The sequence below is a fragment of the Falco naumanni genome, chromosome 7 (assembly GCF_017639655.2).
Source record: "Falco naumanni isolate bFalNau1 chromosome 7, bFalNau1.pat, whole genome shotgun sequence".
Lineage (NCBI taxonomy): Eukaryota > Metazoa > Chordata > Aves > Falconiformes > Falconidae > Falco > Falco naumanni.
In genome coordinates, this window is record NC_054060.1 from 29,559,094 (window position 1) to 29,583,131 (window position 24,038).

Consider the following 24,038-nt stretch of genomic DNA (forward strand, 5'->3'; position numbering starts at 1 on the left):
TTTGGCTGAGAGTGCTTTGACAAAATAGTTATGGTCATTATATGAAGGTGAAAGTCATCATGAAATCCAGACTCTCCCAGAGGTAGGAATTATGAAGAAGATGTTCAAACCAGAAGGTTCTTCATAACAACAAGGAGAAGCAGAGGGAGAAGAGAGAGTGCCCCAGATGTAGGAGAGGCCCCGGGAAAAAAAGAGGGCCCGGGTGAGGAGAGGATGACTGGAAGAGAAGCCAGAACATGGAGAGAATCCAGACACAGCAGAGGCAAGAAGCAAGGTGGACTGGCCTGAAGAGGCTGAAGAAACAGCACAGACAGTAGATGAACTCTCAAACCGTGTGGGGGATTGTTGGCCGCGCCGGGGCAAGGCACGGGACCTACTTATTGAAGTTAACCTGGCATGGGATGGTAAAAGCCTTGTTGCAGCTGGCTAGTTTTGATAGTGCTGCGACAGCCAACCAGCTGTAAAAATACTGTTTAAGTCTCTCTAAAATACTTGATACCTTTATTTGCTTGTGGAGAACCTAAGAAACCTTTGGATCCACCCATACAGAAACATGTACCCAGGTTTGATCCCTGCCCAGGAGGAATACAAGGAGGTACCAAGACTGAATCCTGGAGTAGAGAGAGGGGAGGGGAGGCGAGGGGAAAGGAAGGCAGCAAGGGGAGACAGAGGGAGAAGGGGAGGGGGAGGTGAAGGAGGAGGGAGAGGGGGAGGTGAAGGGAGAGGATGCCTATCAACTTGCCTATCACCTGCTTGTGCACCTGAAACAGAAAAAAAGGGCAGAGGCGAGAGCACCCCTGTGATGTGCCCTGGCGCACATGATGCTGCGCTCTGGCACATGTGACATAACAGGTGAGTCACAATGGGGTGTGGTGGAGGGTGTGAGGCGGGGCAGCAGGCAGTGCTGCCCCAGTACGGCCTGGGCCAGCGGGGAGTGCACATGCAGCGAGGAGACTGGGCTGGATAAGGGCCCGGGCAGATATGCGGGCCCTCGGGGAAAGGGTCTGACCCTGTGCAGAGGGCCTGGTGCTCAGAGGAATGCTGAGCAGGGCAGGGCAGGCCATAGCTCTGCCAGCACCAGGCCTGGGCACCGGTCTTGCCGCCTCCCAGCTCCCTCGCCCCCTCTCCTGCCTGCCCCCAGATCCCTGTTGCTCCTGACCCCACTGCCCCCGCCCAGCCCCGCTGAGCCCCCTCCTCTACCCTCTCCTGCACGCTCCATAGCTCTGGCTGCAGTGTTGTCCTTGATTGTGCTGGGCGTCATCCAGATGCCACTTGCACAGGGCAGCTGCTCCAGGAGATGCCTCGGATGATGGAGCACTGGACCCAGCAGCTGAGCGAGGTGGTCTGGGGAGCCATGCTCTCCACTGACTTCCAGCAGTGCCTGTCCTGGGCCTTTGCTGAAGGCCTGGTCCTACTCTTTTGTCTCTGCTGGCTCTTCTGGAAAATGAGCCGTGAGACGGGAAGCAGCAGCAAGCATGGCATCTCCGGAAGCCTGCAGGAGGAGGAGCAGCCATTATATACGGACAGATTTCTGTATAAGTACCCGTCGAGCAGGCAAATACCCATTGTGGTGAAAGAGCTGGTGGACAACCTTCTCTGTGTTTGCCAAATGCTCTCTGGCAATGGCTTCGTGCCGCGGCTGCAGTCAGCTATCGAGGACGGCACCTTCCTAGAAGGCGACGATGCCCGTCTTGTCTATCGCTTGTTTGTGCCCCTCGAGCCGCCTCCTGGGCACTCCTTCCACCTCGAGTTGGGCACCAAAAGGGACACGCCGGTGAGGAACTCCTGCCTGCGTGTGGAACTGGAGTGCATGTGCACACAGGAGTATGAGATGCAGGGCATGCTCTGCTTCCTCCACCAGCCTGAGGACCTGCTGATGAACAGGCAGGAAGCCAGCCTCCTAGAAACCTTCTGCACTGGCTCATACCTCGACGTGCGGAAGACTGCCTCCTGGCTCCAGCAGTTGATGATGATAGCCGGCGTTGTTGTGCCTGGGTTGGACAAATACAGGCTCACGGTGCTGCCCTCATCACGCTTCTGCAAGATCAAGCTGACCAACGTCCTCGAGAGACCCCTCACCGTTGAGCTGGTCTTGGCAGTGCAGCGAGGCAACTCAGACGCTTTTGTGAGCCTGGAGTAGGCAGAGGCCAGTGTCACCAGCAGTGCCGCGAATGGGCATCTGGTGCCCTTTCTGTTGGCTTGGGCATACGTATTCCACCTGCTCAATAAAGTCCTAAAGGAATTGAGCACTCTTGTGCAATTTCTGTAGGATTCTAAAATTTAACTTTTAGATGTCTCTCTGAAAAGGCTAGATTCCAGCCGTGATGAGCACCTGGCTGAAGCCTGCTCTGGTCTGACAGCGCCCTTCAGCCCTCTGCACCAGTGCTGCTGGCACCTGCCGTGACAGAGATGCAGGCCCCACTACTACTGGAAAAAGTGCTCCTGGGAAGCCGTCAGTGGGGAATACCAGCCTGCGACAAAACATCAGACGTCTGAAACACAATTATTCATGCTTTGACCACCTTTGGTATTTCCCTGCATGTTTGTAAAGGACAGCTGCCCAAAGACTAGAAATGCAACACGGCCTTAGTGCAACATCCTGGCCTCAAGGGACCGATGGAAAACCCACGGGAACTTCTGCACTGCTGCCTTGCCGGATTTTGACTCAGGAAGCAAGGCTTTCCCCCACCGCCACTCTCCCAGGCAGTAGCTGCTGCGACTTCCAGTCCGCACCGGCGGGGAGAAGCTGGGTGCGCTCCGTGGAAGGCCATTCTGCGAGCTGACCGTCTCAGAGCTCCTTCACAGCCCTGCCGGGCTCGGTGTAAGGCTGCCCGGCCATTTAACCGAGCCCGGGAGCTGTGGGCCAGACAAGGAGCAAACAGCCACGCGGAAGCAGGCATCGGCGGGGGTCCAGAAGTGGGTGCCTCCTTTTGGGGGTCATCTCCAGACACGACCCTGCCCCTGCCCGCCCCTGCCCCAGCCCGCCTCAGCCTCAGCGCGCCAACGCGGCTGCCGCGTGCACCCCTCAGAACCGCAAGTGCCGCTGTCAGGGAAACGCGCTCCCGGACGCTCTATAAAAGACCGCGGCCCCGGGCACTGAGGCGATCCGGGGACTCCACCACCGACAGGCTACGGAACTAGGGACTGGCGGGCCGCCGCCGCCGGGTCCGTGCTGGTGACTGTCTCTTGCAGCTCTATCCCTGTTGCTCGCTAGGTTTCCTCCTTTCCTAGACTTCCAAGTACTGGCCTGAAGAGAGCAGAACATGCTCTCTGTGGAAAGGGTTTCCCTGTCATCGTGCACACTGGTCCCTGAGCACAGGTGTCCCCAAAGAGCGTGGTAGCCACCTCTCTACAGGGAATTAGAGAAAGCAGCCTTGCCCCATGAACTCAGCATGGCCAAGGGCTCAGAGTAACCCACTGTGCTGCCTGTCACTCGTGCCAAAAGGAAGCTGTAATGAAAACAATTGGCTTTCAACAAAGCCTGTGCGTTCACTTGGAAATAATGAGAACAAACACAAAGCAGCCAAGGAGACCTTCTCAGGCTGTGTGTTGCTGCTCCCTGTGGTCACACTGTCACCAGTCTCCCCTAGAATGCTCGTTCTGGGTCCTCGCTTGCCTCCTCCACTGTGTTTCCCTGCAGATTCACGGTATTAAACATTCCCTCTTACCAGCACTGATAACAAGCCATGAGTTGTGCCCCCTTTTTAGCAGTAAGAGGAAGCCACTTGCATTGGTCTTTGAGCATCAGAGATACTAATCTGAGGGCGCTCTTGCTGTTTGCCATGCTTTGAGGTGATTTTTCTAAAATTGTTCTGATTATTCATAAGCCATGCGCTCACATCTTTTGCATGCAGTAGTTTATTTCTTCTGCTTAACAGAAGCTGATGCTTTACATAGAGAAAGGCCTTTTTTAGTGAATCATGCAGAGCACTGAAGACACAATTTGCTGGTGAGAAATCCTGGAGTTAATGTGACCTGACAACAGAAAATTTTGTTCTTCATGTCTAGTTCCCAAAGACTTGCCAACAGGAAAGCTACAATTTATGACTAGTGTCACTGCAATCCAGTTTTTTGAAGGAAAAAAAAAAAGATTGTTGATTTACATAGAAAACTCTAATTTATGTATTATCAAAGAATGGTGTTCCTGAGCTGGAAGAAGTTCCGACCTGCACAGAGAGAGCACTTCCCAGACCTATGGCACTATTTCAGTTACAAAGAAAGGAGTGACATGAGCAGGCTGTAATTTCCCTGCAGAACTTGTGTGGGAGTTCAGCTGCGTGCATGCATGTGTGTGTGTGAGAAAGAGAAAGGGATAAGCCGAGAAAGGAAGAAACTTGCTGCATTATGCATTCATTTTAGTGTATGTAGGCAGAGTACATGCCAGAATTTTCTTTCTTGGGAGCCTACAGTTAGGCCTTAGTTTTGTGTTGAGGTACTTATGTAGAAGCGCTTCAAATGCATTCCCAGTGTGCCAACTGCCTGCTACTTCAATTATGGTCATATTAAAACACAGCATTCATGGTTCTGAATGACTTGGGGTAGTAGGAGCATGTATTGCAGTTGTTCACCCTGAATTTCACCAAACTCCTTTTTTTCTGACTCCTCCTTTCTGTTGCTACCAGAAAACTTGCAGCCCAGTAAAAACAGGAAACAATCGATCTTTTACCCCTCAACAATTCAGAAGATATATTTGGTTTACTTGATACTAGCCAAGAAAAGGAATCTTATGAGGGCATCAGCTCCCTTAACACCTCAAGCCTGGCTCTTTCCCCATATAGGATAGGGCAGTTTAGACTTGGTCGCTACCTTCTCTTGATAAAGCAGTTATTCCTGAGAAGTACTGAGCACCACCTAGCAGAGAGGAAGCCCACTGATACCCTCTCTACTCATCTCTTCTGGCTGTAAAACTTGAGGCAGCAAGGAGAAACCCACAGAGGAATGAGACATACTTTTGGTAGGTGACAATGGCTTACGTTGGCTTCTGACAGGACTGAGTTCAGCACTCAGTCTAATTGGGCTCATAAAATCCCAATGGTGGTGGGGTTTGCAGAAGTGCTCTTGTTCTCGTTCAGGAGCTGTGAGGTTTCCAGAGCTGCCAGCATTTAGTGGGATCTGGCTCTGAAGGTGGGTGCTCAGAAATACTGAGAATTAGACATCTTTCATTGAAAAGCCCACATGTTGCTTCAGAAACTGAGTGCTGGGGCCAGGGACTACCATTGCTATTTGGGCAGGGGTCCCACTGGCCAGCTCCAGCTTTCATGTGCCCAAGCGGCAGCTTGTGCTCCAACTCTCCTCTGCTGCTCTGACACACCGAGCACTCCCAAACCCTCCTGCCAAGCCCCATTTAATGTACAAGAGACTTGACTTTTATGAAAATTGTCATAATTTTATCCACAAGCTCTAAAGTTAAAAAAAAACAAAAAGCCCCATCCAAAGCTTTCAGCCTGACAGCTTCTCCTGAAATGACAGATCCTCCATGTGCCACATATCTAACACCCCAGGTGTATCTTTATACATCTCTTGTCACCTCCTCTCAAGCTCACAAGACCCAGACCCTGGTACTTTCACGGCTATCATTTTGCCAGCCCCCATCTTCAACGCTATCTCTAGCGCAGGGCCATACTGATTATTTCTTTGATTCTGCTGCATGCTAAGAATCATTTGCTCTTTTCTCTCTTACTATTTCTGATCTGGCACCACCAGCTTCATGAAGAGCACTTAGATGTACACTTAAGACAAGCCAACATGTAGTATCCTGAAAGAAGATGATTTTCCAGATCAAGGTCCACTTTGTGAATACTGTTCTTAAATAGTCCAATCTTTTATAAGGAATGGGATGCTTAAATGTTCCACTTCCTAAATGTTTCTCCAGGGCATAATTAGACAGCTTAGTGTCTTGCACCTTGACGTTGACACCTTGGATGTACTGAATGACAGGTGTTCCTGCACCGCTCTGCTGCTTGTTGCTTCCTGTGTCCTGGAGTTATTCCCTTCTCTGTGGGAGGTGATAGCCCACCCTGTCACATGCCCAATTTTCCAAACAACATGAAAAAGCAGCAAAGACCCAGATATATAAGGATCTCCATGCTGTCCAGGATGTTTCATTTAGCAGTTCCTCCAGGAAAGTCTGCAACTGTCTAGCAGATCCATTCCTGCTATTTTTGCAGAGGGGAAAACAAAATGGATCCAGAAAGGAGGAGTTTCCTTATTCTTCAGAAGCATACACTTGCTATCATAGCCTGCATTGTGGATATCAAGTAGCCCTGGTCCCCTAGCCAACTTTTTATTCTGGTTCATCCAATTCTGAGCCACCTCAAAATATTGTGCCTACATACATGCACACTTATTTGTGTAGGACTATACACATAGGTAAGACTTAAGCCCTGCAGCATCTCAATGCTAGTCTCCTTTACAAAGGAAAAAGTAGGGCAGAGTTATGTCATTTGTCATGATCATGAAGGGAATCCACAGCAGACCAGAGACTGAAGGATTATCTCCAACCTGCCCCTATACAGTTACCCCTTTAGTTCACTTCTTATTGCTTTTCCTAGGGATACCGAGTGTTTCATGATAGCAACAAACAAAAATCTTCTGTGGTACATTTTCTGCCTTTATGATGGTTGTTTGTTTACCACACCTTGTCAATATTCTCCTTCTTCTCTATTTTCTTCACAAACATTACTTTTTAAAAGGTGCCACATGTTCCTTCACCCTTAAAATTCAGCTCAAATGTAATCAAACCATAGCCCCAGATGACTTAAAACTCTCATTTATTTTTCTGAAGTCTATATATAAGATAGAGCTAGGAGGGAAGATGGATTACTTCAGGTTTTTTAAGAACCAGTGTCAAAACAATCCTATCAGCCCATGGCGCTAAATACTTGAATTACTGTTTCTTTATTTCAAAAGACAAAACATCAATTGTCATAACAGAAACATCTATCAGAAAAGGCATTATTGCCATATAATTAACAGCTGTCCTGACAAAACTCAGAGTTCAACATATATGCAGGACTATATTTTGAAAACATCATCAGAAGGAAATGAGTGAAGAAGGAGAAAGGAATATTTGGTACCTTCACTACTGCTGCAGGGTTGGTATGGAAATTAAGTACTCTTTCTGGAATGATAGCCCACACTATGGGATTATAGCAACAGATGCCTGAATTAGCCAGTATGATTCTTAAAATATTCTCAAAAATTCTGCCTCTAAAGCCCCACCATTTTAGTGTCTTAAATATAATTACTGAAGCAGGCTGTGCAGATACAGGTCAGCTATCTGCTGACTGTCAGAGCTGAGTGTTGTAAGTGAGAACACAAAAGCAGAGCTAATTTTGTGCTAGAAGAGTTTCTAAGATTTGTATACATAGAAACAGACATTTTTATCAGCAGTGTAGTAAGATTTTTTATTTTTCCCAGGAAAAGCTCTGTACACAGTCCAATATCACTCTGCTACAAAATTAGCTCTGGGCAAAACTATTCCAAGGGTTGAAGGCCAACCTAGCCCCTATTATGCTCTGAATTCCCCTTTTTCTTAATTCCCCCCCCCCCCCCCCCGCTATTGATATGTAAATACCTTGACAAAATTCAGGCTTAGTTATGCTAGTAGCCATTGGCCAAACTTTGATGCAGCTACTGGTAATTCTGCTCCCTGCTACAAGCAAGTCTTGTGCAGGCCTCCATTTTCCACAGCTAGTCACCCAACCTGAAATACGCTAAGGCAGCATGTCTGTCAGACAGTCTAAGCACTTGTCCTCTCTAAGTGAGGCCCTGGAGGTATTTCAAGAGGGACTTTCTGAAACTGAGACACCTTCCGTGACTAGTGACTTTGCAAGTTTACTCCATTGTAATCCCACCCCTCTGCCCTCCCTTAATGTAACTGTGGTGCTTTTTTGAGGTCAAATAATTTAATGCCCAACATGAACACTGTCATATTTGGAGGGAGCATAACCCTTGCATCTCCATTGTAACATTTGTTTTTTTGAAATGTATGCCCAGTAGGTGGTGAAAAAGATGCCACTGGTCTGTAAAAAGGACAGTAATCCAGAAACTAACAGTGCGTACCCTCAGCTCCATGACTGTGGTGAAGTCTGTGCAGAAATCACAGTGAAAAGAAGAAGCTGGATTGCTGGCCTGGGACTGAAAATAGCAAGGTTCAGTTTTTCCTCATTAAAATGAAGCTACCATACTGTTGTATCTCACACTGACATTTATAGGAAATGTTATTAATTATAAGACACCCCCATACAACACTGATGGGGATGTTTCAGATCACTATCAAAACTTTGGAAATCAATATAACTCAGGTCAATGCCATCCTGAGTGGGCACCTGAACAATTATTCATTCCTCTTGATAAATTTCCATGGAAAAAGATTAGTAATAATCAGTTATGGGCACATATATGAGACCTAAGTGTTTAAATATTTGCAGGAATTTGTAGTTAATATGCCTAGGCTGATTAAATGTGGCAAAGGCAGCCCTGGCTGAGCTCTGCAGCCAGGGAAGGGAACTGGAAGGATGTGAAGGATGGGAGTTTTTAATAACATAAACTCAATTCTAATCAAAGTCCTGTCGGAGCACAAACCTGCAATAACTTACACAGTGTTCTAACACAACACTGTTTAGTGCTGGAGAAGATTTCTGGGCCAGTGTTGTGAACCATTCTACTGGTGTAGCTAGATCTGGAGGACAGTGGTGAAAAGGGCTCCTACCCACTCCAGCCCTGGCTCTGAGGCATGAGATCCATCCCTATCTTCTTAGCAATGCATTGCCTTCACCCGCAGGTGAGTTCAGCTCCCCAGCACTGTGGCTTCAGATCCATGGTGATGCAGCCCTGGCACGATCTCACTGGCACTGGGGGAGAAGCAACAGGAGGAACAAAGGACCTCCACACAAGTGAAGGTGCCAAAGCAGACCAGTACATGGAAATGTCCAGAGTCTGAGCGCACTGGGGAGGGAACAGCTGTGGAAACAGCAGGCCATTATCCTCACTTACCATAGGGGAAAGTGAGGTACCAATGTTATATCACATTGCATCATCCTCAGCATTCCTGAATCCCAAAGTTCAGACCTGGCTGGAGAGCATCAACGAACTACCTGCAGCCTGCACCAGTCCTGGTGAACCAAACACAGCTCTACATTCCAACCATTTCAGGAAAAATATCTTTCTGGAAAAGAAGCTGTCAATGTAACCAAAGCTACAGCCTTGCTGAAGAGGAACTGGAGCTCCTTTTGTCTCTGACACATGGCAAGTTAGACAGAGTGGTTAGGAAGAGCACTTCAAGCATTAAAAATCTGCAAAGCTCTGGCATCCCAGGCACACAACTGAACCCCAGGACCTTGCTTCCTCTCTTTAACCAACACAGCTAAGTGTATGTTGATCATTTGTGGCTGTAAAAATCCTTTCTTCGCTGAAAGCCAGAAGCCTTTCCTGTCTTGCACTTTCATTAGAGTTCAGAAATCAACCAACCAGCTCTGAAAGTGGCTGCTGGGCACACAGATTTGTGAGCTCCGCATTAACTTCCCTCTTTGCACCTCTGTTACTTGGGGATAAGATGCATCTTTTTTCTAAGAGTGACAAGATCTTTAGTCCCTGCGGGAAACTGTTTCATACAGGTCCTTACACTGCCATTGCCTCTCCTGTCACACTGACAGATGAGGATCAGCTTCCCAGGAGGAAAGTGGGCAATGACCTTGATAGATCGTAGCCTTGGGTGTGTTATCAAGGAGCTGGAAATGTGAAACAAATGGTGGAGACTCATAGCAGAGTACAAGCTTCCCTGCTCTAGGCTCCGTCTCACACCCAGCACAACAAAGTACATGGCAGCTCCTGACCGAATCCAGTGGGAAGAGGTCTTTTTTTTCCAGTATCCGCAATGATCAATGAGGAACCAGCCCAGAACCCCCACAGTTCCTGCTGCAGAAAGCAGAGTAGGCACCAGTGAATTGGATTGCCAAGAACTGTCAGTTTTTACACAGGTTCGTGCAAGGTCGCTCATCACTGCAGCAGATGCCGACTGCTCTTAGCAGCATGGAAAAGAAATTAAAAGTAGGTAAAAAAGACCTTTTTGTTTAGCTGGAGGATAAATAATAGATGAAAATGTTTAAAATATTAGCACATTGCTGCAGCTCAGACACACAAGTGGGCTCCTGCAGCTTAACACATGGCAGAGTTGTCACCTGAGCGGTGGTGACTGAGTGTGTTGGTGGATGATTGCCAAGAGAAAAGTGTGGTCCCAAAGTCAATTATTATGAATGATCTGTGGTAGCTCATTGCTGTTACCCCAGTGTCAAGCTCTTGGCTGATCTTGAAAGCTGGCTGGGAAGAGCAGCTAACCTGGCCACATGGCAGTGTGACATGGCTGGATACGATGTCCCATTACCTGTCTCTATCAGCAGCTTGGTCTTGGAGAGGTGGAGCTGCTTGCCAGGGCAGCTTCTAGTGGGTTTGAGGGGTTTTAAAGCTCACAATAGTATATACAGACGTTCCTGGAATATTAAAATACCTTTTCAGCGTTGAGGCATTGCAGAGGGTGCTTATATATTTGATAGGGCCACAACAAGCTCACTGTTGTATAGGAAAAAGAGAAAGCAAGCAGCAGTCCCTGCCTATTGTGGCTGATTCCTACCCTTTGCCATCAAAATGCTGCTGAACTTATTCCCCTTGTAAGGAAGCCGATCGTTATCAGGTCAACAACAGCAGAGATGAGGGTGAGCTCAGAATAACTGATGGAGATCCAATCCAAATTGCCAATTGCCAAGTGCTTTCTCCATCCAAGATGCACCTGCATGCTCTGCAGCAAGTTACTGGTGTCACCTTGGCAGGTGTCACAGCTGTCTGGGAAGGCAGCACTGCCCACACCACTGATTCCAGCCAGATGGACCCTTTCTGGGCTTGCACTGATTTTCTGCAGCTCTTTCTTTTACAAGAAGTGAGCAGAACAAGCCAGCTTCTCCTTCAGAATCATGTGTTGATGTGTTGTCTTGTCATTATTTTTTCTTTAATTAAAGGTATTAAAAGATGGCTGGATCCATGCAGTTGGCTGGAGCTACTAGGAGAGGAAGAGCAGACTGGAGACCTGCCTCTCTGTGGAGTGGTCTGTGCCTGCAACAGCAGTCTCAGACATGCACCAAGGGGAGGCCAGCCCCAGTAGGCTGCACAGACCTGCAGTAGTTATTTTCCACATTGTAATAAGGATGCAAATAAAAATGTCCTTGTTGACATATAATTGCTGTAACTGATCTCAAGGCTGAACTCCTTCCATTTAAAAGCCATTTAGCTCAGAGCTTTGCTATCAAAATTGTTATCAATGTTAACTTGCCTGACACATCATACCTGTGTGCATTTTTCTTGTGTGCATGTGGGTATGTGCATTAAAAAAAACCACCCAAGACAGCAGATAACCAAAGTTTTCAAATATGCATAAACTCTGTAAATCTTTTCCTTGCAGAGCAGGAACAGGAGGGAATCTCCTACTCCTCATGACGCAGCTGAGCTAACCCCAACCCTCTGCTGCAAACGCCCACAGCTAAACATGAGCTTATGGCTGACTTGTTCCCTCACCTTGCCAGGCAGCTTGTGACCACACTCCCATCTGCACAGACTCATTGCCAGCAGGGTTTACGTGTACTCATCTGAGCTGAGCTTGGTTGTGTTCACCTGAATGCCAGTCACAGAAGTAACACCCTTGAAGACCTTGGCATTCTTAGCTGAGTGCCAGCCTCCTAAATCTACCTACATAAATAGTATTTATTCATAATATGCACATCTATGAATAAAACAGGCTGTCTGGAGAATGCAGGCTTTGGAGTTTACCTGCGAGTTGAATCACAACTCAAAGAGCACGTACAGACCTTGCAAAATTATGTATCCTGTAAGCTCATTGAAGTGGCCAGAGAAGGGAAAAACAGCTGTGAATGTTTTTCTCTCTGCTTTTCTCACTTTGGGACTAAGTCTATAAAATAATAATACGCCTTTCTAGTAGTATTATTTGTCTCTGATTTTCTGTAGAGAATTGTGTAACAGCAACAGTCCTTTTAGCATTCAGCACTCATTTTTTTGCTTTGTGCTTTCTCCCTTGTTCCTTTTGCTTAATAAAAGAATGAATTTTGCATTTGTTAGATGCCTGACAGCCCAGGAGACTTGGTTGTGTTCTGTTTAGCCGTTAAGTAGGAAAACATGGGACTTGCCTATGTGATAGCCCCTTTGCAATATGCCCGCTCTGTCCATATATTAGGAAGTGAGAAAATTCAAATCACACTAAGCTGGTGATGCTGATGAGAACCTAATAGAGCAAGAGGGACTGAAAGCTGTCACTGCCAGGGGGCGGTTAGTTACCAGACAGTCACATTTGCAAGGTCTAAGAGGTGAATAGGTTGAAAAGTGCTGTGTGCAAGGACTGTTTTCCAGACGTATTGGCTCAGAGCCTTGTATAAGGAGTTGCAACCTGGAGTTGCAACATATCCCAACTATTAAACAGTATTTCCTCACCTGCATTTCTTATCATCTCACTTTTATTATCTGCAGGCAAAAAATTTGCCTTGCAGAGCATCTGGAAGGTGCCTGTCCAGAAGGAAAGATGATGTCTCCTCCCTAGAGTAGGGAAGGAGGAGCTGATGCAATGCCTTGCTCTGCTCTGGTGTCACAGGGCCCCCAGCTCAGTGCGTAAAGCTGGGCAGCAGGAGCCACAGGAGCAAAACACACGTTAGTCCTTGCTTTCTCTTTCTGTCCTTAACTCACTGCCATGTAGAGTGCAGCTCTGGTGGCCTGGCTGCATCCAGGCTACAGTTCAGTGTTACAGGGGAGCGATCATCAGCAAGTGCAATACTTCATTAGCACCAGTGGCTAGAGAGCCCAGGCCAGTGAAGATATTACACACAGTGATGGTCCCTGCACAAGGGCCAAAGACTGGGAACAGACAGTCTTGAAAACCTTTGCAAATAGTTGCTGCCTTGGTCAGCACAGAGAGATGCAACATTTCCCCTGCAGTGAATAATCATGGGATTTGAGTCCCAGGGTAGCAGGTCTGGCTGTCCAGAGCAGCAGCCGCAGCAGAAATGAGCAGCACTTCCATTTAATCCGGTTACACGCCTGCAGAATCTCACAACTGCGTCAGAAATTTAGTGAGGATTTACTCCTCTCCCTCCTCCTTTTGGTAACGTTATGGAATTAAATATTTTTATTTTCAGAGCTGAGAGAGGAAAAAGGGAAATTCTTACACCTTCTCAAGGGAATGGTGGTGTTTACTGAAACTTCTGACACAGCCACTAGATGCCCCTGTTTTCTGACGAGTGCTCCAGAGCAGGGCATGTACCGGGTGCCGCAGCCAGGACCTGAACTTGGTAGTACTTGGTCTACGTAGATATCCTGACTGCTCCAGCCTCTTCCTCTCTAATGACCTCTGAATTAGCTGGGACTGTCCTTCTACATGTGGCAATTAGGAGAGACAGTGCTGCTTAGTAACGGGAATGGTGGTGTCCACCTGCCTTTTCTGTTTAGGTTTTGTGGTGGCGCTGGAAGATGTGATGCAAAGCTCAGTCACGAGTGGTCGTGCATCTGGGCATGGTTGCCTGGACCCACACACCCTGTCCCTGTGACCATACAGTCCATTGCACTGTCCCACCCCTGGAGCAGCACTCTCAGCCCCCACTGACGCTCAGGGGTGAATCAATCCATACCAGAAAAAGTCAGTCTCCAGGAAAAGCCATTAACCCAAGCAGAAACATTTCCTTAATTAATTCTGAAGAGTGAATGTTTGTACAGGTCCAGAAAGGAGACTGACACCACTCAAATGGAATCTGGCGCTTGGTCAACGTGAGGGAGCTTTTGTGGCTGCTGAAATAGTTGTGCCTCCAGAAAATAAATGCTTGCACCACATCCTTCCAATCCCAGAGAAGGTAGGCAGCAATGGTCAGCATAGAAAATCACATACAACATTTGCTCCTTCTGAAGGGATCACTCCCCTAAAATTATCTTGACTTAAGCAAGGATTTATTTGAGGGTCTCCTGGTTTAAGAACAGCAAATGTTCCTGCTCCAGTGATATCCTGGCCAGGCTTTGTAGGGTGTGCACCAGCACGTTTTCTCTTACCAAAGTCAGCACCAGGTTCTGAGGTAACAGTGCATGGTGAATATTATGGTCAGATACCCAACTCAGAAATCCTATAAGATACAGAGTGGTGGTTTATGGATTTGGTGCAACAAGACCTTGTTTTTGTCTGGGCATTCAGCCTCACAAGGGGAATGTTAAGAGATCTCCTTGCTTGAGGTTTTTACTTAGAGAGCTGAGTAAAATCCTGGGAAACCTTCAGAAGAGAACAAAAGTGGGCTTTCAGAATGAGAACACCTATGAAGGGCTTCTGCTACTTAATTCTTCCTGTTTTCAGGAGCAAGGTGCCTAATTAGCACTACCGAATGTGATGGGGGCTCAGAGCTCTGAGTCATCTGGGAAGATGTACTTTTTTAGTTGAGGCTGCTAGAGAAGCTAAGAGCAGATCAGAGGAAGAAGCACTAGAAATTCCTAGTAACCTAGTATCACAAATACTACTGGGGTCCAAAATACCTTTTCAGATGTTTAGAAACCAGTAGTTACTCACCCACTGCGACTAAAAGGGTCCCTCTGCTTCCCTCTAGAAGCTCTGGATCATGGTGTAAACCTTGTGACACCACTCCTCTCAGCACCCTGCTGCTAGTATCTGTATTTAGTGCAGTTGGTAACCAGCCTTATGATCATGATGGTACCAGCATTTCTGACAGGCTTACATAGATGTGTCACATAGCATATAGCACAGACAGCATTGAGGCTGGTCTCCCCCCTACACTGACACTGTGCAGGATAAGCCACATCTCTGGAAGCCACACATTGCCTGCCATTTTTTCATAAATTAAAAAAGAAAAAAAAAAAAAAGCTCAAACATACAATAGAAAATGGAGCCTGGATTAACTGATATCTCTCTTCTTTCAGTGATTTCCCTGTGTTTTCCCTTGGGCCTGTGCTGCTCTGCAGGATTATGGCATTCCAGAGTCATTGGCATAACGATAACATGACAAAAAAATATGGAGACTCCCCTCTCCACGCTAATCTGTGCCAAGAGAATACTGAAGGCAGTAGATAAAGGAGTCACTACCACTGAGCTACATTTTGCTTCTAAGAATTGCCTCCCAGAGGCTGTAGCCATTTTGCAACCTTTTTAATTTTCAAAGAAAATGCCTCCTGTGCCCATAATTAACAGTTTAGTATGCCATGGGGTCTTGTTTATCACGATAACTTACTTTGAAAAAAACCCAGATAGACTCTTTGTAGGTCCTTTGAACACCTTTCAGCCAGTCCATTAGATGGGGCTGTGATACTGGGGATTTTAATCACTGATATTCATTATTCAGTTATTATTAATTTATTTTAATAAAGAAGCTGGGAATTTCCTTTGTTTTACAGGCAGCAGGATCTGATAAGGGATTTCAAAGCATGGAATAGTTCGGTTATCTTTAGCATCAGCTAGCTACATTTACAAGTTTGCAGGATGGACATCAGGCTGAGCTTTCTCTTCTCCTCTTAGCATTGTACAGAAGGCATGTGGATCCAAGGCAAAGACACCTGTAAATGTGGCATGCATCACAAGACATATGGGAGCAGTCTTTTATCTCATGTGATGATTAATTGCATGTTCCCAGCTGGAATATAGTTTCAGAGCTCTATGCAGTTCTTCAGTAGAAAAAAAGAGGTCTGTGTAATCATTCTAACAACTGTGAGCAGAGGGCCCTGGAAATGGAACATGGCATCAGTGCACTGTCCTATTTAAGAGGGCACATGAGATTTTATGGCAAAAAGTCAGATTGCTTTAGTGCCTCCTTGATGCAAGATGATGCAAAGGGTAAAAGTAATTATGTGCAGACTGCTTTGCCTCAACCAAGAGCAATTGCTGTTAAGTACGCTGAGCAGCCAGAGACTGAGTTATCACATAACTATGTATGTGTGTGAGTGTATTTTAATATATAGTGATGGTTTCCGTGATAAAAACAGTATCTAAATCATGGTGTCTCATGACTCGGCTCCTTGCTGTTCCTCTTCGGCACCAGGAAGCAGCCTGATTTCCAGCTGACTTCTCTCCAAATGCCCCTGTTTGTATATGCTGGTGGGTAGACTATTGACCTTGGTTAGTTTCTTTTCACTGCACTGAGGAGAACACAGGGAAATGGAAAGCCAACCAGATGCATACCAATGTGAACAGAGAGGGAATGCTTGCAGTACGTGAGCCATTGAGAATCAGTACAAAGAAAAACTTCTAGGATGCCAATCTCAAATGGTTTGAGCTAAACCATTTTCCTGAGGTAAGCAGCTGCCATGCTGGCAGGATCCACAGCAGAGGGGAGGATCGTGGTGTACAGGGAGGTTTTCTGTACCTGGGAAACCTCAGGAGTGCGGAGAGACCCTCTGGGAGCCCACAGCTCACATGAGAGTGGCTGACAAGTCCCCACACCTATTAAAGAAACCCCTACGGACAGCTAGCTTAAGAAGATTAAGGGGAAAGCAAATGATGGTGATTGGTAGCTTCTTAGTCACCGTGATGTTGAAGTAGTTCAGTTCCAAATCATTGGTAATAGGAGGAAAACCGGCAGCAAAACTTTGACCCCAGATATGGGAGAGTGGCATTCAGGCTGATGAAGGAGCTAGTTAGCAAGATCCCCTGGGAATCTGCTTTTGAAGGTATTGGGGTCCATGAATACTGGTCACTTTTTAAGAGCCATCTCCTAAAAGCACAGGAACAGGCAATATGGGATGACTACAGGGATGCTGTTTGCCACTGTTGGGAGAAAATTTGTGGGACCAAAGCTCAATTACAATCACAGAACCATTTAGACTGGAAAAAGTCCTTTAAGATCATTGAGTCCAACCGTTAACCCAGGACTGCCAAGTCCACCACTAAACCATGTCCCCAAGCACCACATCTACGCGTTTTTTGAACACTCTCATGGATGGTGATTCCACCAACTCCCGGGGTAGCCTGTTCCAATGGTTGACCATCCTTTCAGTGAAGAAACCTAAGAAGGTTCTAGGGATAGCAACAGACAATGATGGAAGGGGTGGTGGTGGTGTGTGGAGCTGGTGTCCCTTGGTTGGCTGGTGTCTCAATCACTTCTGGAACTGGGGCAAGGGAAGATTTCAGAAGTCCTGGAACTGGGTCAATAAACAGGGGCACGCACAAGCCTCTGGAGCGCTCTCTTCACTGAACACTCCTGTTGGCAGCTCCAACACTGGATCCAGGACTGGGGATCTCCATATCTCTCTGTAGCTCTCCCTCTGTCTCTTCCCCTGCTCCCCTCTTTTTTTCTTGAAGTTGTTAAGTAATACAAGGCCTACCTCAGCTTCTCATAAAGCTGCATAGCCTGGTTGGGTATAATTGTGAAAGGCTTGACATTTCCTGACTGACTGTTCCACAAAAGTTGATGTCTATGTACAGACCTTGAGTGTTATCTTACCTTAGCTCACACTGAGGGGATTTGTGAATCTGAGCCACTCTCCCCCTTGTCATAGGTGGGACATGACAGAGTGCAGACGTGGTTCCACCAGTCTATCTCCCTCTCACACTCACTGGTACTCCTTAACTTTTCTACTTCCTCTTTCAGCTCTGCCCCCAGGCTGAGCAGTTCCTCCACCTGGCTGCACCTCACACAGTAGTTATCCCTGCTGCCCTCTGCTAACAGTGACAGGCTCAGGCAGTCCCTGCAGCCTGAGACCTGAACAGCTGCATGTTTAAGTGGGAGCTCTGTCTGGGTCACCACATGCCTTCTAGCACTGCCTTTCGGCCAAATGAAAATCATGCCTAGGTGTCTTGTGGGAGGGTGATGACCACTACTTGAGCTCACCTCTTGAGCTCCTAGGGTGACCGCGCAAACTGCCATGCCGCAATCCTGGTCACTCATGCTCCCTGGGGGCTGCTTTTGCACGTGTGGAGGTTTGGCTGTCTTCACTCCCAGTCTCAGTGACATTGAGCTGGAGCTTCTGCTCTGGGGGAGGAGGACAGCGTGCAGGCACCCTCTCTTTCTGTCTGTGCTCACCTTGCAGTTTTGCCAGTTAATGGAAAGCTCCCCATGGTCCCTTGGCACGATCTGCCACTCCAGAGAACATCTGCGGGAGTAGTAGAATTCAAACTGGCCAGCATTTTGAAGGACAACAAAAAGGGCTTTTTAAAATGTTAACAGCAAAAGGAGGATCAGAGATAACATTGGTGCATTACTTGATGAGGTGGATTATGTCACAAATAGGGGCCTAGACAAAGAAGAAACATTTAATGTCTTTTTCACCTCCATCTTTCACACTGATGATGGGCCGTGGGACCCCCTGCATCCTGTGTTGGAATACTGTGACTGAGGGGATGATAAACTCCTAGCTGACTCTGAGACCTGCTGCTCCAGCTCAATGCACACAAGTCTATGGGGCCCTATGGGATTCCTCCCAGGGTACGAAAAGAACTGGCCAATGTTATCACAGGACCTCTCCATTCTCTTTCAACTATCTTGGGAGCCTAGAGAGGTAAGAAGACCCTGGTAATTACAGGCCTGTCAGTCTCACTTCAGTGCCTGGTAAAATTACGGAGAAGGTTATTCTGGGAGTTATTGAAAAACACTTGAGAGACAATGCAGTCATTGGCCATAGCCAACATGGGTTCACAAGGGGGAAGTCCTCCTTACCTGTCTTAATTTCCTTTTATGACAAGGTCACCCACCTAGCTGACCAAGTGAAGCCAGTAGATATGGGGGGGTGAGTTTTAGGAAAGCTTCTGATACTGTCTTGCAGTACCTTTCTGTACAAAATGTCCAGCATACAGCTAGACAAGTCCATAATATGTTGAGTGAACAATTGGCTGAAAGGTTGGGCTCAAAGAATTAGAATAAATGGGGTCACATTAGGCTGGTGTCCAGTCAGCAGTGGGGTTCCCCAGTGCTCGATTTTACAGTCATTGCTCTTCAATGTTTTTTATAAATTATCTAAATAAGTTTGCCAATGATACTAAATTAGGAGGAGCTGTGGACTCCCTTGAGGGTAGAGAGGCCTGACAGAGAGATCTGGATAGACTAGAGAGCTGGACAATCACCAACTGTATGAAATTTAACAAAAGCAGGTGCCAGATTCTGCACTGTGATGGGGTAATCCGGGTTATGTGTACAAACTAGGGGAGGAGAGGCTGGATAGCAGCCCTGTGGATTGATTGCAAGTTGAATATGAGTCAACAACATGCCCTGGCAGCCAAAAGGGCCAACTGTGTCCAGGGGTGCATCAAGCACAGCATAGTGAGCCAGTCAGTGGAGGTGATTGTCCCTGTTTACATCACACTGGTGTGGCCCCACCTTGAGTACTGTGTGCAGTTTTGGGCACTTCAATAGGAGAAGGACATCAAACTATCAGACTGTGTCCAAAGGAGGCAATCATGATGGTGAAAGGCCTCAAGAGCAAGACTTGGAAGGAGTGGCTGAGGTCACTTGGTTTGTTCAGCTTGGAGAGGAGAAGGCTGAGGGGTGACCTCTTCACAGCCTGTAACTTTCCCAAGGGGGGCAGCGGAGAGGGAACTGCTGATCTCCTCTCTTCAGTGACCAGTGATAGGACACAAGGCAATGGAAGTTCATGTTGGACATTAGGAAAATGTTCTTAACTGAAAGGGTGGTCAGTCACTGGAACAGGGTCCCCAGGGCAGTGGTCAGAGCACCAAGCCTGTCAGAGTTCAAGGAACATCTGGACGATGCTCTTAGTCATATGGTTTAGTTTGAGGTAGTACTGCAAGGAGCAGGGAGATGGACTTGATAATCCTTATGGGTCCCTTCCACCTTGAGATAGTCTACGATTCTAATGTAAAATGCCAATTAAATTTTTCTGTTTTCACCTGTCATCGCTGACAGTTTTGATTGGGGAGCACAGCAAATAAAATCCTGCAGGCCACTGAGTCTAGGTTTTTTTTTCTGATTTCTTTCATTCAGCTTAACAAGAAAACTCTGACACATTGAGGCAGACCTCAAACATCTAGCCCATTTTCTATTTACTACCTGACCACAAGCATCTCTGAGCTTGGGCAACACCCAGATGCTGGCTTGGAGAGGTGAGGGGACAATAGTCCCCCCTTGCTCCCTGGCCAGTACCCAGAGCAGCACGCACAGGCCGTCAGATCGCATTGTATCCACAGCATATCTGGATCCTGTCCTGCCTCTGCTTCCTGCATTATATCAAGGTAACTCACAAAGCACTGTGGTCCCCTATTCTGCAGAGGAGAATTACCACTTGTCTTCAGGAGAAGAGGGGGATCACATCTGCCTGTTATTCAGACCTCAAGCTCTGCCTTAGCAGATGCATTTTTAACCCAGTAATTTTCCAAAGCACTTTACGCTGTAGACAAGACCTATTCAAGGGTGTAGAAAAAAGAGTGCCAAACATGCACAAAATCTGTAATTATACATATCTCAGCACAGACCTTGACTTCAGTCCTGCAGTTTGCCAGGCTGAGACACTCGGACAGTAGAGAAACAGCTGCGTCTGTTTCAGGTCAGTTAAGTGTTGTGTCAGGATGCAGGAATTCTTTTAGGCTGTTGTAAAATACAGTTCATAAACTGAGAAATTAAAAGTTTCTCTAGTCCTCTACTTCCCAGTTTGTTGCTACAAAACTAATATAGCTGGAAAAAATACGTTGAGTTCCCGTGGTCCTACCAAACTCAGAAAGGTCATTATAACCACGGTGGTTTAAGAGTAATTCTTTGGAATGTTTTATATGGGATTATGGCCATTCTAGGAATGTGACAGTGGTCATCAAATCCAGACTCTCCCAGCTGCAGGAACTAAGGAGCAGATGTTCAGACCAGAAGGATCTTCATAACATCCAACCCATATCCCACTCCACCTACCCTAGGTTTCCTCCTTTCCTAGACTTCCAAGTACTCGCCTGAAGAGGCTGAAGAAACAGCACAGACAGCAGATGAACTTTCAAAACATGTGGGGAATTGCTGGCCACGCCTGAGCGAGGTGGTCAGGGGAGCCATGCTCTCCACTGACTTCCAGCAGTGCCTGTCCTGGGACTTTGCTCAAGGCCTGGTCCTGCTCTTTTGTCTCTGCTGGCTCTTCTGGAAAATGAGCCGTGAGACGGGAAGCAGCAGCAAGCATGGCATCTCCGGAAGCCTGCAGGAGGAGGAGGAGCCATTATATACGGACAGATTTCTGTATAAGTACCCGTCGAGCAGGCAAATACCCATTGTGGTGAAAGAGCTGGTGGACAACCTTCTCTGTGTTTGCCAAATGCTCTCTGGCAATGGCTTCGTGCCGCGGCTGCAGTCAGCTATGGAGGACGGCACCTTCCTAGAAGGCGACGATGCCCGTCTTGTCTATCGCTTGTTTGTGCCCCTCGAGCCGCCCCCTGGGCACTCCTTCCACCTCGAGTTGGGCACCAAAAGGGACACGCCGGTGAGGAACTCCTGCCTGCGTGTGGAACTGGAGTGCATGTGCACACAGGAGTATGAGATGCAGGGCATGCTCTGCTTCCTCCACCAGCCTGAGGACCTGCTGATGAACAGGCAGGAAGCCAGCCTCCTAGAAACCTTCTGCACTGGCTCATACCTCGACGTGAAGAAGACTGCCTTCTGGCTCCAGCAGTTGATGATGATAGCCTTCGCTGTTGTGCCTCGGTCGGACAAATGGAGGCTCACGGTGCTGCCCTCATCACGCTTCTGCAAGATCAAGCTGACCAACGTCCTCGAGAGACCCCTCACCATTGAGCTGGTCTTGGCAGTGCAGCGAGGCAACTCAGACGCTTTTGTGAGCCTGGAGTAGGCAGAGGCCAGTGTCACCAGCAGTGCCGCGAATGGGCATCTGGTGCCCTTTCTGTTGGCTTGGGCATACGTATTCCACCTGCTCAATAAAGTCCTAAAGGAATTGAGCACTCTTGTGCAATTTCTGTAGGATTCTAAAATTTAACTTTTAGATGTCTCTCTGAAAAGGCTAGATTCCAGCCGTGATGAGCACCTGGCTGAAGCCTGCTCTGGTCTGACAGCGCCCTTCAGCCCTCTGCACCAGTGCTGCTGGCACCTGCCGTGACAGAGATGCAGGCCCCACTACTACTGGAAAAAGTGCTCCTGGGAAGCCGTCAGTGGGGAATACCAGCCTGCGACAAAACATCAGACGTCTGAAACACAATTATTCATGCTTTGACCACCTTTGGTATTTCCCTGCATGTTTGTAAAGGACAGCTGCCCAAAGACTAGAAATGCAACACGGCCTTAGTGCAACATCCTGGCCTCAAGGGACCGATGGAAAACCCACGGGAACTTCTGCACTGCTGCCTTGCCGGATTTTGACTCAGGAAGCAAGGCTTTCCCCCACCGCCACTCTCCCAGGCAGTAGCTGCTGCGACTTCCAGTCCGCACCGGCGGGGAGAAGCTGGGTGCGCTCCATGGAAGGCCATTCTGCGAGCTGACCGTCTCAGAGCTCCTTCACAGCCCTGCCGGGCTCGGTGTAAGGCTGCCCGGCCATTTAACTGAGCCCGGGAGCTGTGGGCCAGACATGGAGCAAACAGCCACGCGGAAGCAGGCATCGGCGGGGGTCCAGAAGTGGGTGCCTCCTTTTGGGGGTCATCTCCAGACACGACCCTGCCCCTGCCCGCCCCTGCCCCAGCCCGCCTCAGCCTCAGCGCGCCAACGCGGCTGCCGCGTGCACCCCTCAGAACCGCAAGTGCCGCTGTCAGGGAAACGCGCTCCCGGACGCTCTATAAAAGACCGCGGCCCCGGGCACTGAGGCGATCCGGGGACTCCACCACCGACAGGCTACGGAACTAGGGACTGGCGGGCCACCGCCGCCGGGTCCGTGCTGGTGACTGTCTCTTGCAGCTCTATCCCTGTTGCTCGCTAGGTTTCCTCCTTTCCTAGACTTCCAAGTACTGGCCTGAAGAGGCTGAAGAAACAGCACAGACAGTAGATGAACTCTCAAACCGTGTGGGGGATCGTTGGCCGCGCCGGGGCAAGGCACGGGACCTACTTATTGAAGTTAACCTGGCATGGGATGGTAAAAGCCTTGTTGCAGCTGGCTAGTTTTGATAGTGCTGCGACAGCCAACCAGCTGTAAAAATACTGTTTAAGTCTCTCTGAAATACTTGATACCTTTATTTGCTTGTGGAGAACCTAAGAAACCTTTGGATTCACCCATACAGAAACATGTACCCAGGTTTGATCCCTGCCCAGGAGGAATACAAGGAGGTACCAAGACTGAATCCTGGAGTAGAGAGAGGGGAGGGGAGGCGAGGGGAAAGGAAGGCAGCAAGGGGAGACAGAGGGAGAAGGGGAGGGGGAGGTGAAGGAGGAGGGAGAGGGGGAGGTGAAGGGAGAGGATGCCTATCAACTTGCCTATCACCTGCTTGTGCACCTGAAACAGAAAAAAAGGGCAGAGGCGAGAGCACCCCTGTGATGTGCCCTGGCGCACATGATGCTGCACTCTGGCACATGTGACATAACAGGTGAGTCACAATGGGGTGTGGTGGAGGGTGTGAGGCGGGGCAGCAGGCAGTGCTGCCCCAGTACGGCCTGGGCCAGCGGGGAGTGCACATGCAGCGAGGAGACTGGGCTGGATAAGGGCCCGGGCAGAAACGCGGGCCCTCAGGGAAGGGGTCTGACCCTGTGCAGAGGGCCTGGTGCTCAGAGGAATGCTGAGCAGGGCAGGGCAGGCCATAGCTCTGCCAGCACCAGGCCTGGGCACCGGTCTTGCCGCCTCCCAGCTCCCTCGCCCCCTCTCCTGCCTGCCCCCAGATCCCTGTTGCTCCTGACCCCACTGCCCCCGCCCAGCCCCACTGAGCCCCCTCCTCTACCCTCTCCTGCACGCTCCGTAGCTCTGGCTGCAGTGTTGTCCTTGATTGTGCTGGGCGTCATCCAGATGCCACTTGCACAGGGCAGCTGCTCCAGGAGATGCCTCGGATGATGGAGCACTGGACCCAGCAGCTGAGCGAGGTGGTCTGGGGAGCCATGCTCTCCACTGACTTCCAGCAGTGCCTGTCCTGGGCCTTTGCTCAAGGCCTGGTC

General features: G+C 48.4%; 1 protein-coding gene across 1 annotated transcript; it reads left to right on the forward strand.

The window, feature by feature from the left end:
- Positions 1-1,213: 1,213 nt before the first annotated feature.
- LOC121091089 (inositol 1,4,5-trisphosphate receptor-interacting protein-like 1) lies at positions 1,214-21,804 on the forward strand. Its single transcript, XM_040600294.1, has 2 exons — positions 1,214-1,339; positions 21,004-21,804. Exons 1-2 carry the CDS (start codon positions 1,298-1,300, stop codon positions 21,802-21,804), a joined length of 843 nt encoding a protein of 280 aa, XP_040456228.1. The 5' UTR covers positions 1,214-1,297.
- Positions 21,805-24,038: the final 2,234 nt, after the last annotated feature.